The 15,064-nt window shown below is 42.0% G+C and overlaps 1 protein-coding gene across 4 annotated transcripts in view; it reads left to right on the top strand.

Moving 5' to 3' along the window:
- Amph (amphiphysin) overlaps positions 1 to 14,569 on the top strand; it is a 186,252-nt gene extending 171,683 nt beyond the window's left edge. For all 4 annotated transcript variants that reach the window (XM_034510012.2, XM_034510006.2, XM_076939331.1 and 1 more), the window contains 4 exons: positions 1,727 to 1,933; positions 3,111 to 3,377; positions 5,938 to 6,039; positions 13,389 to 14,569. In XM_034510012.2, the coding sequence (XP_034365903.1) occupies positions 1,727 to 1,933; positions 3,111 to 3,377; positions 5,938 to 6,039; positions 13,389 to 13,496 (684 nt within the window). In that variant the 3' untranslated portion in view covers positions 13,497 to 14,569. The remainder of the gene's footprint in view (positions 1 to 1,726; positions 1,934 to 3,110; positions 3,378 to 5,937; positions 6,040 to 13,388) is intronic.
- The last annotated feature ends 495 nt before the right edge of the window (positions 14,570 to 15,064 follow it).

The raw sequence follows: 15,064 nt of genomic DNA, 5'->3' as shown, positions 1-15,064 counted from the left end.
AAATAAGGACAGTGTCTGCATTTGCATGATAGGAGGTTCTCATATGAGACATGGACATTTCTATGACTATGAGTGACATTTCATGATGTGCCAAATAATATAGCTTCTATCTCCAAGGTAAAACTATGGTATTTAGAAAAGGTGCTTTGTAAAAGATTTTTGTAATTTTTAAATTATTTTTATGTGCTTTTGTGTTTTCCTGCTTGTATGTCTGTGTGAGGATCTCAGATCTTGCAGCTACAGACAGTTGTGAACTGCCATTTGGTGCTGGGAATTGAATCTGGGTCTTCTGGAAGAGCAGTCCATGTCTTAACTGCTGAGCCATCTCTCCAGCCACATATGGAAGATTATTTTATTAATAAATATAGTAGCTGTGACTTTGAGGAAGAGGATATCCCATAGAGAATTCCGTGCTGAAGGCCTGTGTGGGGTCACATTCCCATGCCGCATTTGCGATGCCCATGAGTGCTACTCTCTACAACCCACTTCAGAAGTCGGGGTTGGAGAGCCAATGCTCGCAAGAGAATGGCTTTCCTGACTTAATGCAGTGAACAGTGCAGAGCTGATTCAGTAAAGGAAAGCACCAACTGATGCCAACCCATCAGAATGCCCTGGGTATCCTACATAAGCTCAGTCTTAACGTTCTTTCTCGATGGTACTTTTTACTCTACCTTCTCAAATCAGGTCTGCTATGCCTGTATTGTTAGAGCCCTATTAAAGGTTAGACTCTAAAGCAGTTTGTCCATATTTAAAACTTGTGATGGTGCCTCCTTTATTTCATCAGCACACGTTTTAAATACTACTGAAAACTTTCTTCAACTTTGCTTCCGTTAGTAAAGACACGAAGTCTGATCCATTTTCCTGGCCAGCAGATGGCTCCATAGATATTTATATATTGCTGATGTGTATTGGGTTTTGAAGCCATTTCTCCTCATCCTCTAGTCTTCTTTTGGGGGAGACCCCACCATCACTCCCGTTCCCTGAAGGTGATTCAGCCAGGAAGTCTTATCCACACAGATGTGGAGACCATCACAAAGTGCAGCCATCCTGATTGTGACTGCATGGTGGGACGTCATCCCACTGTAGTGTTCCTCCATGATCCGGGCCTCACAGGAACCCAGCTCCCTTCAGTGTTATAACAGGTGCTCCCTAAAGCTCAACCACTGTCATCTGCTTTCATGCAGCAGCAGCAGCAACAACAACAACGACAATAAAAACCCAATATAGCTTATTAAGAAAGATCCACCCACCACTTACCAATATCCTCTAAAGAATGATATATGGGCGGCTGGAAAGATGGCTCAGCGGTTAAGAGCAGACTGCTCTTCCAGGGGTCCTGAGTTCAATTCCCAGCATCCACATGGTAGTTCACAACCATCTTTAATGGGATCCAACGCCCTCTTCTGGTGTGTCTGAAGACAGCTACAGTGTACTCATATACATAAAATAAATAAATCTTTAAAAAAATGAATGGCCATTTCAATGCCATCCACCATTCCTTGCTGCAGGGAAAACCAAGGGATGCAGAATCCGTATTACTGGATGCTCTGGGGAAGAGTGAGCTTTGAGTAAGCAGTTTCTGCTGCCCCTAACTCCTGGGATTTTGTTTATGGCAAAGCAGCTCAGTGCTGGGGGCTTTAGCAGTTAGGGAAGAATGATGGGGTGAGCCTGAGGCCTTGTGGAAGCTCTGGAGACACAGGCATGGTAACTTCCCTCTACCTTACAGATCCCTCCTGGAACTGATGCTGGCGAGACTGTGGAAACTACAGTGCCAACTGAGGGGGCCCCAGTGGAGGAAGCAGAGGCAGAGAAGGCAGCCCTCCCTTCTGGAGAAGGAGAAAGTCCAGAGGGAGCTAAACGTGATGCGGAAAGCACGGAGCTTGCAAGCAGCGAAAGCCCTCAACCAACAGAGGCTGAAGCAGGTGCTCCTCAGGTAAGGGTTCCTTGAGGAACTGCCAAAAAGAGGGCTGTTTAGTGAGGTCTTTTCTGCAGTAGCTGTCTATCTGTGGAATGGACTTCCTACACCTGTGGCTGAAGAACAGAAAAGGAGAAAGAAGTTTCAATCGTGATAGCAAGAAGGAATGAAGCACAGATGAGGAGAGTCTTTGGGTTTCTATTGCTGTGAAGAGATACCGTGACCACAGCTACTCTGATAAAGGAAAGCATTTAATTGGGGCTGGTTTATAGTTCCAATGTTTAGTCCATTACAGTTATGGGGGAAGCATGGTGCCATGCTACAGGAAAGGTGCTGGAGGAGGAGCTGAGCGTTCTACTTCTGGGTCCACAGACAGCAGGCCGTGAGACACTAGGCCTGGCTTGAGCTTCTGAAGCTCTCAGTCCACCCCCTCCTCTTCCTACAACGAGGCCACATAATGCCACTTTTTATGAGTCTATGAGGACCATTTTTATTCAGACCATCACAGTGAGAAAACCCATAATGGAGAGAGGAAGGGGCGTGATAAAAATGATAGAGCTATTTGAGTGATAAATGCCCTCCAAAGGCTAACTCAGGACGAGTAGTGACTCTGAGTGACTATTATCACTATTTCGTGTTTATCATTATTAGAGCATCTCAGATTTCCTAGAGGGCTTCTCTCATTGAAGCTAATCCCACTTTTCAAGGAAACACATGAGCACACACAGGAAGTTAGAGTTGCTTCTGGCTCTTCCTGTCACCTGCAGCAATCAAAGACAGTACATGCCAGGCCCCATGGGCAATCATGAACGGCCGTGCAAAGTGTGACCGCAACAGGAAGTCCTCCCTTGTGTTTTCTTTTCAGGACAGCCTCCTACTCTCTCGGGGCAGACCCTCTTCCTTTTTCAGCCTCCCACCGCTCTGGAACTGCTCATAGGACCCTCCCATTTTCCAGGAGTGTGATTGCTCAAGGACGGAGATAGGATTTCCACTAATTGTTTGGTACTCAAAGGAGATAGTGAGAAAGTCAGAACAAACACAAGGCATAGGTCCACAGTCTGCAAACTTAGTGGGCTTGGAACTGTGGGTTAGTGAAACAGAGAAAGTGTGGGCGGCAGGGAGAAGTTACTGACCTACGAGCAAATGCACCTATCCTTTCCCAGGCCGTGACACTGTCCACTTCTCTACCCACCAGGAGAAAGTCATCCCCTCTGTTGTCATCGAGCCAGCCTCCAACCATGAAGGGGAAGGAGAACACCAAGAAACTGCTATGGGTATTGAAACGAGGGAGGCCAGTGAGGATGTGGCTCCCCAGGGCCCAGCGGGTGAGAAGCAGGAACTGGCTACAGAGCCCACGCCTCTGGATTCTCAGGCTGCTACACCTGCACCAGCAGGTGCTGTGGATGCCTCACTGTCTGCAGGGGATGCCACTCAGGAACTGCCTCCTGGCTTTCTCTACAAGGTCTTTGTATTGTCATTTCAGGGACATTGTCCTTTGAGTTTTCTTTGTACCACCTTCTGGTTTTCCTGAGTGTGGGTTCTGTTGTTGTTGTCTGTTGTTGTCTTCATCGTTTTACGTATTGTTTCTCAAATCTACTTTCCCTTTACCCCGACCTCTCCTGGGAAAATGACCGCAAGTCCATGCTTTGGGCAAGCAAGATCTGCAGTAATACCTTCCCATGCCTCCTTCAGAGCTGAGTGTGTTTAGCCTGGCTCACACCAGGCCTTTCAAGTCAACCCTACTCCCAAGTATGTTTCAAAAGGAGTTGTTAAACAGGCAGGAAACAGAGTAATCCAGTCCAAATGCAGAATGAGGGACCAACAAATAGTCAAAAAAAAAAAAAAAAAAAAAAGTGTCTGAAGGCACTATAGGCCTTCTGTGAAAGGAAGAAAGAAAAAAGCCTCCATTACTGGGAAGAAAGATTTTCGGGCCAGGGTCTAAAGCCTCCTTACCAGTCAACAAAACAACAGTAGTTGGCCACAAATGCTATTTACAGCCTAGTGATAGCAGATAAGGTCCTCAGAAGAATCTGATTAGAAATTGTGAGCACTGTATTATAATTTGATACTGTATTTCAAAACACAGCTCTTGTTTTGCTTGGTTGGTTCTTTATTTTGCTGTCCTGAGAGCAAACCCAGAGCTTTGTGCATGCTAAGCAAACACTCTGCTACTTTGCTTCAAGTCTTTGTCCTTTTTCATTTAGAGACAGGGCCTTGTTAATTTTGATAGGCAGGTCTTCACCTTGTGAACTTTTGCTTTCATCTCCCAGACATCTGGGTGATGGGCACAGACCACCATGCCTGGATACCTATGCTTCTTTTAAAAAAGTGTGTGTGTGTGTGCGTGCGCGCGTGTGTGTGTGTGTGCGTGCCTGTAGGTATGTATTGTGCTCATAAGAATGGGATTGAATATATCTATCAATTCTCTCTGTTTCTCCTTTAGAAAAAAGCTGCCAAGGGTGCGGGTATAATAGATTTATTAAAGGAATTAATGTGGGCAAAATAATTGAACATACAAGTTAATGTTAGGACTAAAAATGAAAATGTGGTTAATTGTTTACACAGCGCACATAAAATCCAGGGAATTTGTGCTAGGCAAGGCTTGGGCACAAAGGACCCATGCTTAGCTTGCCAATCACTGCAGTGTGATCCAAGGTGCACTTCTCAACACTTCCTTGGACCTCTGTTCTCATTGCATGAATTAATTTTTGGATAATAGTCAGTTATAGCTCTGCTAGTTTTTGTTCTACACAGAAAATGTATATTTTAAAGGTAGGCTGCTTCATCTTGAATGTGCAGGTGTTTGTGAGGAATCAACATAGGAGAAATAAAACTGGCCAGGACTAGACAGTTTCTCGAGCTAAGGGATATGTATTATAATGTAAATCTAAAAAAAGAAATTTAAGTGCAAAGGAAAAGCAGGCTGCTATGGCATTGATGTGGTAAGAGTGAAAATGTATTTTTAAAAAGCCATTTGTTCAAGTAAATACTAATTCTTATATAACATGCAAGTGGTAGTTTGCCTGGTCTTTCGTTACTTAACAAAACAGCTTTCTAGCGTGGCATGTTTAGCTCAACTTAAACAATCATCAGTAACAATAAATATCGAACAAAAACTAATAAGCTAAAGTTTCGGCTATTGTATATTGAATTGAATTAGTGAATATGGATACAAATGGCCTCATACAAGTCAGTAAGAAGCAAGGTTGTTTCTCCTCCCCTTGGGGTTTGTATTAGCCTGTTTCATGATATTAAATTTATATTATGATATGAAAATGCTATATTCTGTGTCTTGAGAAAGACAAGTGATCTATTTAGCCTACAACAGGAAGTTCAAAGAACACTGGCAGTGGCTTTGCTCTGGCTGCCTGCAGATGCTATCTTGAGAAAAGGAAAGGTCATATGACACCGGAAGGCAGAGTAAGGGAAATCTCACTCTCTCATTTTCTTCTTGAAGAATAATTAGGGTCCAATGAGAAACCCACTAATTCTTTTGAGAGCATCACCCCAGTGTCCTGCTACTACAGTCCTTGTCTAGATGTTTTCCATGTCTCTTACTACCCACACCCACAAATGAACCTCTGCAGCAGAACACATCCCATCCATGGCAGGATTGCAATAAGTATCTTCACCCTTTACATACTTGGAGAGAGCTTCTAGCAGTGTCTGCATGATCTTATTTGAAAACATGATGTTCCCTTTTCCTTCCTCCCTCCCTTCCTTCCTTCCCTCCCTCCCTCCCTCCCTCCCTCCCTCCCTCCCTCCCTCCCTCCTTCCTTCCTTCCTTCCTTCCTTCCTTTCTTCCCTTTTCTCCTTCACTTCTTTCTTTTTATTTTGAGGCAGGGTCTCACTGTGTAGCCTACAGGTCTTGCTTGTTTGGAGCTCACTAGTTAGCCCAAGCTGGCATGAAGTCACAGCTAGTGTCTTGCCTCAGACTCCTGGGTGACTAGGTTACTTACAGTCAGAGTCACCACACTCGGCCTCTTTCTAAAATTAACCAATTGCTTTTCTATATGTTGCAGGTGGAAACCCTGCATGATTTCGAGGCAGCAAACTCTGATGAACTTACCCTACAAAGGGGTGACGTGGTGCTCGTGGTGCCCTCAGACTCAGAAGCCGACCAGGTAATGGAAAGGCTGGAAGGTCTGTTGGGCCATATTGGATTTTTCATGGGTCAGTAGGACAAGTGACTTCCTGAAGCATTTCTGATTTCTAACATGCTGCTACCCAGCTCTAAAAAGGCACTAAGGATTTGCACACTCAGCACTCCATCAGCTGGTCTTTCAGATACCCATTTCGAATGCCATTGACTGTCCCTTTCTGTACAATTGGATGAGATGACCTTTTCTTGTCTCAAGATTTCTTGCTAGGAATGCCTGTACTTGTAACATCAGGTTTTAGGAAATGCTGACGCCAGGCATGAACTAAACATCCTTTTCAGAAGTACCTCTTGTGGTATGGTACCCCATGGAAACAACCTGGGAAAACTTATAGGCTCATAGAAATGTTTTGTATCTGATGGGGTCACACCCATGTAGCCTTCATAAAGCCTTATCAAACTTTATAACCAACGGCTCTGCCATTATACAACACAACATTCAAATTATACTTCAACTTGGAAATGTATCTCTTATCAGAATGATTAGATAATAGGAAGTCCAAGGTTGCCCCTGTTCACAATTTGGGAGCTGCTGAAATGGTATAAAAAGTCTGCACAATCAAGCCTGTGAGCACGTATTTTATAGAAAAGAGCTATAATGTAACTCCCATAGTAATTTTAAAGAAATACACTTATAAGTCTTTCCATAAAAATAAAGTTTAAAACCACAGCTTTCAAAGTTAATATTTACATGCCAATACTTTGCCCTTTCTTGTGGTAATAGAATTAGCAATATAAATCAGCTGATGGCTAAACACCCAGATGCTATGCCTCTATAAGTGTTAAAAATGATAAAAAAATTAAAGCTCCAAATATTTTTAAAAATTAATGACAGATATTTAACTGATAATTTTATCAAATAAATAATGAAGTAAAAAGTATTTCATACTAGGACTGGAGAGGTGGCTTAACAATTAGGGGCACTGGCTGCTCTTCCACAGAACTCAAATTGGATTCCTGGAACACATATGGTGGCTTACAACTGTTATCTCCAATCTCAGGGAATCTAATACCCTCTTCTGGCCTGCAAGGACTGTACATATATGATGGATGCATAGGCATGCAGACAGGTATAACACTCATATACATAATAAATAAATAAATAAATAAATAAATAAATAAATAAATAAATTTTGACATATAATTAAATATAAAGTGAAAAAAGGAAATGATAAAAAAATAAGTTTTTCAAATGAATGCAATCAGTAGTACTCAATAGCCAAGAGTTATGGCCCATGTCTATATCCCAGCACTCAGGAGGCAGATACTGATAGGATGGCTTAACAGTTAGAGACTATTCTAAACTACGTAGAAAACTCCATTCTCCAAACATGTACACACAAAGAGATACATTGAAACATAACACACACACACACACACACACATAACCCCCCAAACCCCGGAAACGTACAAAGAAGGCAAAAACCTTACAATTAAAAATAGTTAATAAGCCATAAATTAATTCTTTTAAATAGACTAATAAAATTGTTATGTAATTATTAGACTATTTGTGAGCAAGAATTGATAAAGCAGAGATTAATAATATAGGCAGATCCAGAAACAACTTATGCAACTTAAAGTATTCAACCTCTGGTTAATTAGTTCCTTTTCTCATTGCTGTGACTTGAAGAGAAGCAACTCACGCCAGGAGGGGCTTGTTGGGAAATGCAGGTCCTCATGGATGGCAGAGAAGGTCTGACAGCAGATGGCTCCATGTCGGTAGGAATGTCATCTGGGCCGCCTCACTTCTTGGCAGGCAAAGAGCAAAAAAAGGACATGTCAGGACTTTACCAGATTTCTCAGTTTTCCTTTTTATTTAATTTAGATAACAACCACGTGAATGCGCTCTGTGTATTTGGGACAGGTTTTATACTCTCAGTAACACTTGCAGGTAAAGCACTCATAGACCAGTCCTAAGGCATGACTCATGAAATGCTCTAGGCATTTATTAATTAATCTAATCAAGTCGACAATGGAAAGTAGCCATGGCAAGTATGTTCCCTGTCAAAAGGATAACCAAAAACATTATCACAAAAGACAGTGTCTCACTCTTGACCCCTTTGCCTCACAGTGCAAATGCATTCAGTTCATTTCTGACGTCCCCAGAGTATGAACAATTCTAACATTGTCCAAAAGTCTAAGTCTGGAGTCTCTACTGAGACTTGACAGTCTCTTAACCATAGGGCCTATAAGATCAAAAAAGAAAGAAAGAAAGAAAGAAAGAAAGAAAGAAAGAAAGAAAGAAAGAAAGAAAGAAAGAAAGAAAGAAGGGAGGACAACCCTATTCACATTCACATCCCAGGAAGGAGGAATGGGAGAAGAGCATAGACGTGATGGAGCACTGCCAGGCATGGTCCCATCAGACTCAACACGCAATCCTGCATCCCCATGTGTGGCATCAGCATGTGGAGATATCTTCAGTGCTCCAGTACACTTGGCTGTTCCACCTCCTCCAGCACTGCCTCCTCCAGCACTGTGCCCTCACCCTTCTGTAAGCTTCACTAAATGAATAAAGCTTTTCTTGGCAGACATCCTTTGCCTCCCCCAAATCCTGTGAGATATTGCAAATTGGTCTTCACCGTCACAGCTTTCTGCATTGCCCTCTTAAAGCCCCATGTAGAAAATCTGACGCTGCTACACACTGGTAGACTCTGGCTTCTTCGAACCTTGGTGTAAACTTCAGGAGCCTGTCATTTGTATATTGCATGTTTAAAAAAAATTAATATCCTGTGGAAAAAGCAAAACTCTGCTGCCAGTTCAAGGTGTAGCCTGGCTCCCTTGGACCACAATCACACACAGCCATGTAGTCCCAGTCATAAGCCCACCCCACAGCGATAATTTTCTATATTAGTTACTGTCTTCATCTAAGTATCAGACAAAAATCAGCTTGAGAGAGGAGAGGCTTATTTGGTATCTTAGTTTCCATTGCCATGAACAGACACATCTGACCATGGCAACTCTTATCAAGGACAACATTTAACTGGGGCTCGCTTACAGATTCAGAGGTTTCGTCCATTATCATCGTGGTGGGTAGCATAGCATTGTCCAAGCAGGCATGGTGCTGGAAAAGGAGCTGAGAGTTCTACATCTGAAACCACACGTAGCAAGAAGACTGTCCCACTGGGCATAGCTTGAGCTCAGATAAGGTCTCAAAGCCTGCCTCCACAATGACACGCTTCCTCAAACAAGGCCACCTCTACCGCAATAAGGCCACATCTCCTAATAGTGTCACTCCCTATGAGCTAAGAATTCAAATACTTGAATCTCTGGGGGGAAGGACAGTGCTATTCAACTCACCACATTTGGGTTCATGGTTTGAGAAGATGCAGTCCATTGGGGCGGAGAAGGCACAGTGGCTGCTAGCTCCATTTTGGTGTGACTATGAGGCTGAGATTACTCTCCCCTTCATGTGTCGTAAGAACAAAAACCAGAATAAAGAGACTCCCAGGATTCATCCAGTTTTCTCCCCTTTTTCCTTTTTATTTACTCTAGGATCCCAGACCATGAGATTGTGTCACACACATTCAATGAGGGTGCTACTCTTCCTTCAGTCAGATCCCTTTGGAAAACAGTTCTCAAGGGCACAAACAATGCTGTGTCACGTCAATATCCAAGGCACAAAACCCATAATGACAATTGAAATTATCCATCACACCAATTAGAGACATTTATGTATTTTGCACTAACTGTATTATTATTTTTTTTTAAAAAAAAGACAAACGAGCTAGTCTTTTATACTTACCAGTAAACTTACTGTTTCTATAGGTATGAGTTTCTTCTTCTTTTTCTGATCATTTATTTTCATTATTTTTCCTGCTTTGGCAGTTCCTTGAATGCCGATCTGCAAACAGCTAGTCCCATGAGTCTGTATTTGTATTCTTTTCTAAAGATTCCTCTCTAGGGAAAGTGCACTGAGCTGACCTCTTTTCTCTGAACTCTTTAAGATGTTTTTTTTTTTGGTCACTATTGTTTATAATTAGAGCTCGGCTGTTGTTTTGTTAATATAACTTATCCATAAACAGTGTAACTTTCCAGAATATGTTTGTATATTCATGACAAAACCAATGAGTTTAACTATGATATGGTGGTGGTGGTGGTGGTGGTGGTGGTGGTGTGTGTGTGTGTGTGAGTGAGTGTTTTCCTACTTGGGATTCATTTTGTTTCTTTGACTCACAACATTGTATTTTTCAGTATATGAAAAACTATCCACTACTCTCTCTTTAATTTTTTTCTCCTGCCTTCTTTTTCTTCTCTGTTTCTGAATTTCTAATTCTATTATGTTCAAAGTTAATGCCTAACAGCGTGACTTTTTTAATTGATATGTATTTCACCACGATCAATTGATATGTATTTCACCACGATAGTCAGCGTGGGGAATTTATGAGGATTCCTCTGCTGCTCTGTGTGTGTTAAGTGTATGCAGCGGCCATCCCAGTACCAGCCATGCTTCTATTTAGTCTCCATTTCCTTGCTAAGATTTCCCCTGTACTGTTTCATAATCACTGTCTTCCAACTTAGATATTTGAACAAATTCATAATAACTAATTCAGTATTTCTAACTGATTCAGTATTTCTAGTTGATTCCAAATATTTGGAAATTTGCACAACATCAGGGCATATTTCTATCCATTGCCTTTTGTCCATACGACATATTTTACTAATTGTGTCCTTGGGTCTGGTAACATTTTTATTTATACTGGACACAGTACCTGTATGGTACACTGTAGGGAGCTGGATTCTGTCTTCAGACATTCAAGGGTTATTTATTTTTGTTCCAGCCGGCACTTAAATTACTAACTTATTATCCTAAATTTGTGGAAGATTGTTCTGCATTTTCTTAGAATACTTGCCTGTAGACTTTTTATGAATTCTTATCCCTAAGACAATATTTCTACCTCTAAACCATAAGGTATTTTTAGTGGAGTTGTCCGTAGGAAGCCTGTAGTGTAGTGATTTTGTCAATTCTTTTAACTAGGTTTGCATTATTTTTTTTAATATTCATTTTTGTTTTTGACTTTATGTGTGCATTTGTGGCTGTGTGGGGCTGTGTGGGGATGTGTGCACATGATGCAGGTGCCTAGGTGAGCTTGGTGTCAAATGTCCAGGCCTGAATTGCAGGTGGTTGTAGGCTGTCTGCTGTGGGTTCAAAGAACCAAACTCAGGTGCTCGGACCTGAACTCTAGTGCTTACAAGAAGTGTTCACATTCTTAACCAGTGAGTCCCCTCTCCTGCCACACTCAGGATTTAAACTCCAGACTCCCCTTTTATTGGCAGTGCTAAACTCTCTTGCTGTTCTCAGGTATTTTACTATCGTTTTTCTTCTAGTTACTGAAATCTCATTTATAAATGCAGCCCAGGATTTAAGGAGCGTGTCTCTGTGTACTTGGGGACTTCCCTTCTCCCAGAACTTCACTGTCCACTAGCATGCAGCTGTTCTTGTGTCCTCAAATTCTATACCTCTGACACATAGATAATGAGGACAATCCTTGGGGGGATGCTGTATTAACCTACTCTCACCCACAGTGATTCCCTACATTCAAGGGTTAAATATTCTCTGTTCGTTTTTTGTCTAGCTGCCTTCAGCAAGCTCTGCACATGATTTATGTCCATCCCACTATACACAGACTTCATTTTATAATTATATTTTACCACAAACAGTTGCTGATGTAAAAGATTCATAAATGCACACGTGCATACATAGTTGTCTGAGTGCTTAGTCTGGGGAGCAGCATTTATCCAATACAAACTGTTCTACCGTAATCAAAACTGGAAATTCTTCTCTGCCACATATTTTAGGCAATTAAAGTTTAATTTTCCTTAGCTAAAGATTTATATTGCCTAATAACCTTCACTTTACAGTGTTGAAGTATATTTCAGAGTAATGTGTTAGAATATATCTTCATTATGGCTTTTTGGATGTCCGCCCTTATCTTTTTGTTCTCTCTTAAAATGACTGTAAAATACCTAGCTCCATTTGGTCTCATTAGATTTTGACTCACTGTAAATAGAATCCAATATAGGTTTGTGGTAAGGGAACTGACCTTTCTTATGCACACTAGAGGCTTGGGGAATGATTACTTACCATCTCTTACTTTAGATATAGCTGTCCTTCACATATGTGACATCGTAATTTGAAGGAGGGCACCTTTCCTCATCAGCCAGACTATTATCAGTCAGTTTATTGGGGCAATTCTTCCCTTGCTATTTTTTGAGGGGTGTTTTTTTCTCTCTCTCTTCAAAAATTGGCCTGTCTGAGTGCTCATATTTCTTGTCTTTTTAGAAGCGTCAATTTATAGTCTCTGATGATAACAAAAGGGAATACATCTAGCCCTTTATTTAAGTTTTGAGACCTCTTTTTTATCAGATGTACTTGAGCTTCATGGAGGATGGTTCAGATTAAATCTGACCATTCTTCTTTGTAAGTGGGTGCCTTTCCTGCCTTGGTTAACATAATAACGGTAGTCATTTCTCACTGTTATCCATGTAGCGCATGCCTGTGCATGTTACCTCCTCCAGAGGGCATGGAGCAGCCTGTAATTCTCTGTTATTGCAGTAGTCTCCCGTTCTATAGGTGGCCATCTAAGCCACCTATAGGTCTCTGACCTTTCTATGGCTAAATGTCTTTATTTCCATGGTGGCACCTATGAAAGACAAAGCTCATTTAGAAAGAACACGTGTCTCCAGCAAAACACCACGGCCTCAACCGTCTCTGTAACCCACATGGATGAGAAACGTCAGATATCAACATTAGCAGCAACAGCAGTGTCAGGCAGCACTTGTCCAGCACTCAGTAGTGGTGAGCCAGCCCTGTGCTGGGTGCTTTATTGGTGGTATGTGGCATGAGCTGTGGGGCAGTGCTTCCCTATAAGAAAGTGACACCAGACATTTGGTGGTCAAGTCAGCATTATTTTCTAACTTAACCACTTTAAAATATTTGACCCTCCCTGCCACCAAGGATCATTCTCTTACTCCTTAGTCCACTGTGAACCACAAGACGGTTGGATTCCCTGCATACCATATTTTCGTGTGAAACACTTTTTCCTTAATAACTTATAACTCAGATAATGCTAACTAAATAGGCTGTATACAAAATTAGAATGTTAAAATTTACCTTCAGTTAAGTATGTACAATAATACATAACTTAAATTATTAATTTTTTAAAAATTAATGTTTAAATGACCAAAATTTACAGTGCTTTGTAATAGTGTGGCATCCTGAGGTCACAGTACTAACTGAATGGGTTATTGTGTAAGTTCTTGGCACTGTGCGCTCTGAAGTTTGCTGGACTCTGAAACACTGTCCTTGTCTTGCAGGATGCAGGCTGGTTGGTGGGGGTGAAGGAGTCAGACTGGCTTCAGTACAGAGACCTGGCCACATACAAAGGCCTCTTTCCAGAGAACTTCACACGACGCCTGGAGTAGGGCTGCAGATGTTGCAAAAGGGTCACGTGACTGGGTTTTTAAACCTTCATGAAATGGCGGAGGAGTTCACTTTTGCTACTACACTCTTAAGGATCGACAGACTGGTGCCGGATGAGACTTGGGAGGACTGGTTACTAGAGCATGTATGCAAAAACTAGAAGAGGGGAAAATAGCGAATTAAGGAAAGAGTCTTTACTCTGTTCCCTATGTTCAATAGCGGTCTGTTTGTGCTTTGTCTAACCGTGGACACTGGTACCTGATTCCCCTCCCACCAAAGTAGCTTTCTCCAGACCAGACTTTGACTTCTTTGCATCAAGTGTGTGGTGTCGAGTGGTTGCCCTGCAGATGTGATAAGTTATCCTGTAGTAAGACATCATCTTACTCCCTTGCCCGATGTGAGCACGTGCTCTCTTTTCCTTCCAAGTTTACCGCGTTTAAAACTGAACAGCTGCAAACGTTCTTAACAGTCTTTTCCAGTCACCTCTATATACATACATATGGACACAACAGTCGCACAAGCTAGTTCCCATGCCTGCTGGACCTATGTGTATGCAGACGGCTACATATACATAGCTGATTCCCCCCCCCCCTTTCCACTGTAGCTCTTCGCCTCTAAGTGTCATTGATACACGCATTGCTCTTATCCGTCGGCATTACAGCTGCAGTTTTGCCTTGGGGCAAAACCACTCATCCCATTGCCAAAACAGTTGACAGTGTCTGTGTGTGTTGTATGCAGTTTTCAGGATGATATAAAAGATAGTGCGTCCATGCTGCTGCCCCTTTGGAGAGAGCAGGCCTGGTTGTGTAGCTGCCCAGCTGCTCAGTCCAAATAAATACATGGACCAGCAACTATGCAGTCATTATTTCTGCCTTTATGTGATTGACCGGACGAGGGGGCAAAAGAACCTATTTACAAAAGCTCCTATATACTTCCACGTTCTATTTATGCAACTTGTCTTCACAGATCATTCTAAGATGAACGAGGTGATGTACGTTGTACCACAAACCATCTGTAACAGTTGTGTTCTCAGTGCTGTGTCATTCCAAATAAACCTTTGGTAATCTCCAAGTTACACGGGTTCTTTTTCAAGAGTGTTTTTTTTTTTTTCTTTTTGAAATCTTGTTCCAGTTGGACACGCTACTTGACGCAATTTATATTGGAGTTGTTATTTGTGCCGATGTGTGCTTGTTCCACCTCTGGGCTGTGCTCCATGGCCCTACCTCACTTCTCCATGCCTCCATCCCAGTCATTGCTGGTCACTGATGCTTCCTGGGAACCAGCAATTACTAGAGCGCAAATAACAGCTGTGGGAGACCTCCTTCTATTGCTGCAGTGGACGCACGGTCTATGAATCACTGGCAACCAGATGATGCATAGTCAGCCTCATGACAGCCTCATTTTCAGTCACTTTTCTTTCTGGCATTTTTATGTTTGTAAGTACATAAAGAAGGAGCTCTGATGGCATAGAAAAGTAAGTTCATAGAGCCATTGTAGTGAGAGGAGAACATATCATGCAAGCATGTTTCATCTTGAGAAACATCTACCAGTATAGCTCTATATACAGTGA

Source organism: Arvicanthis niloticus, chromosome 8 (assembly GCF_011762505.2).
Source record: "Arvicanthis niloticus isolate mArvNil1 chromosome 8, mArvNil1.pat.X, whole genome shotgun sequence".
Taxonomy (NCBI): domain Eukaryota; kingdom Metazoa; phylum Chordata; class Mammalia; order Rodentia; family Muridae; genus Arvicanthis; species Arvicanthis niloticus.
Note: the sequence above shows the minus strand (reverse complement) of the source record. Positions and strands in the feature narration are given on the sequence as shown.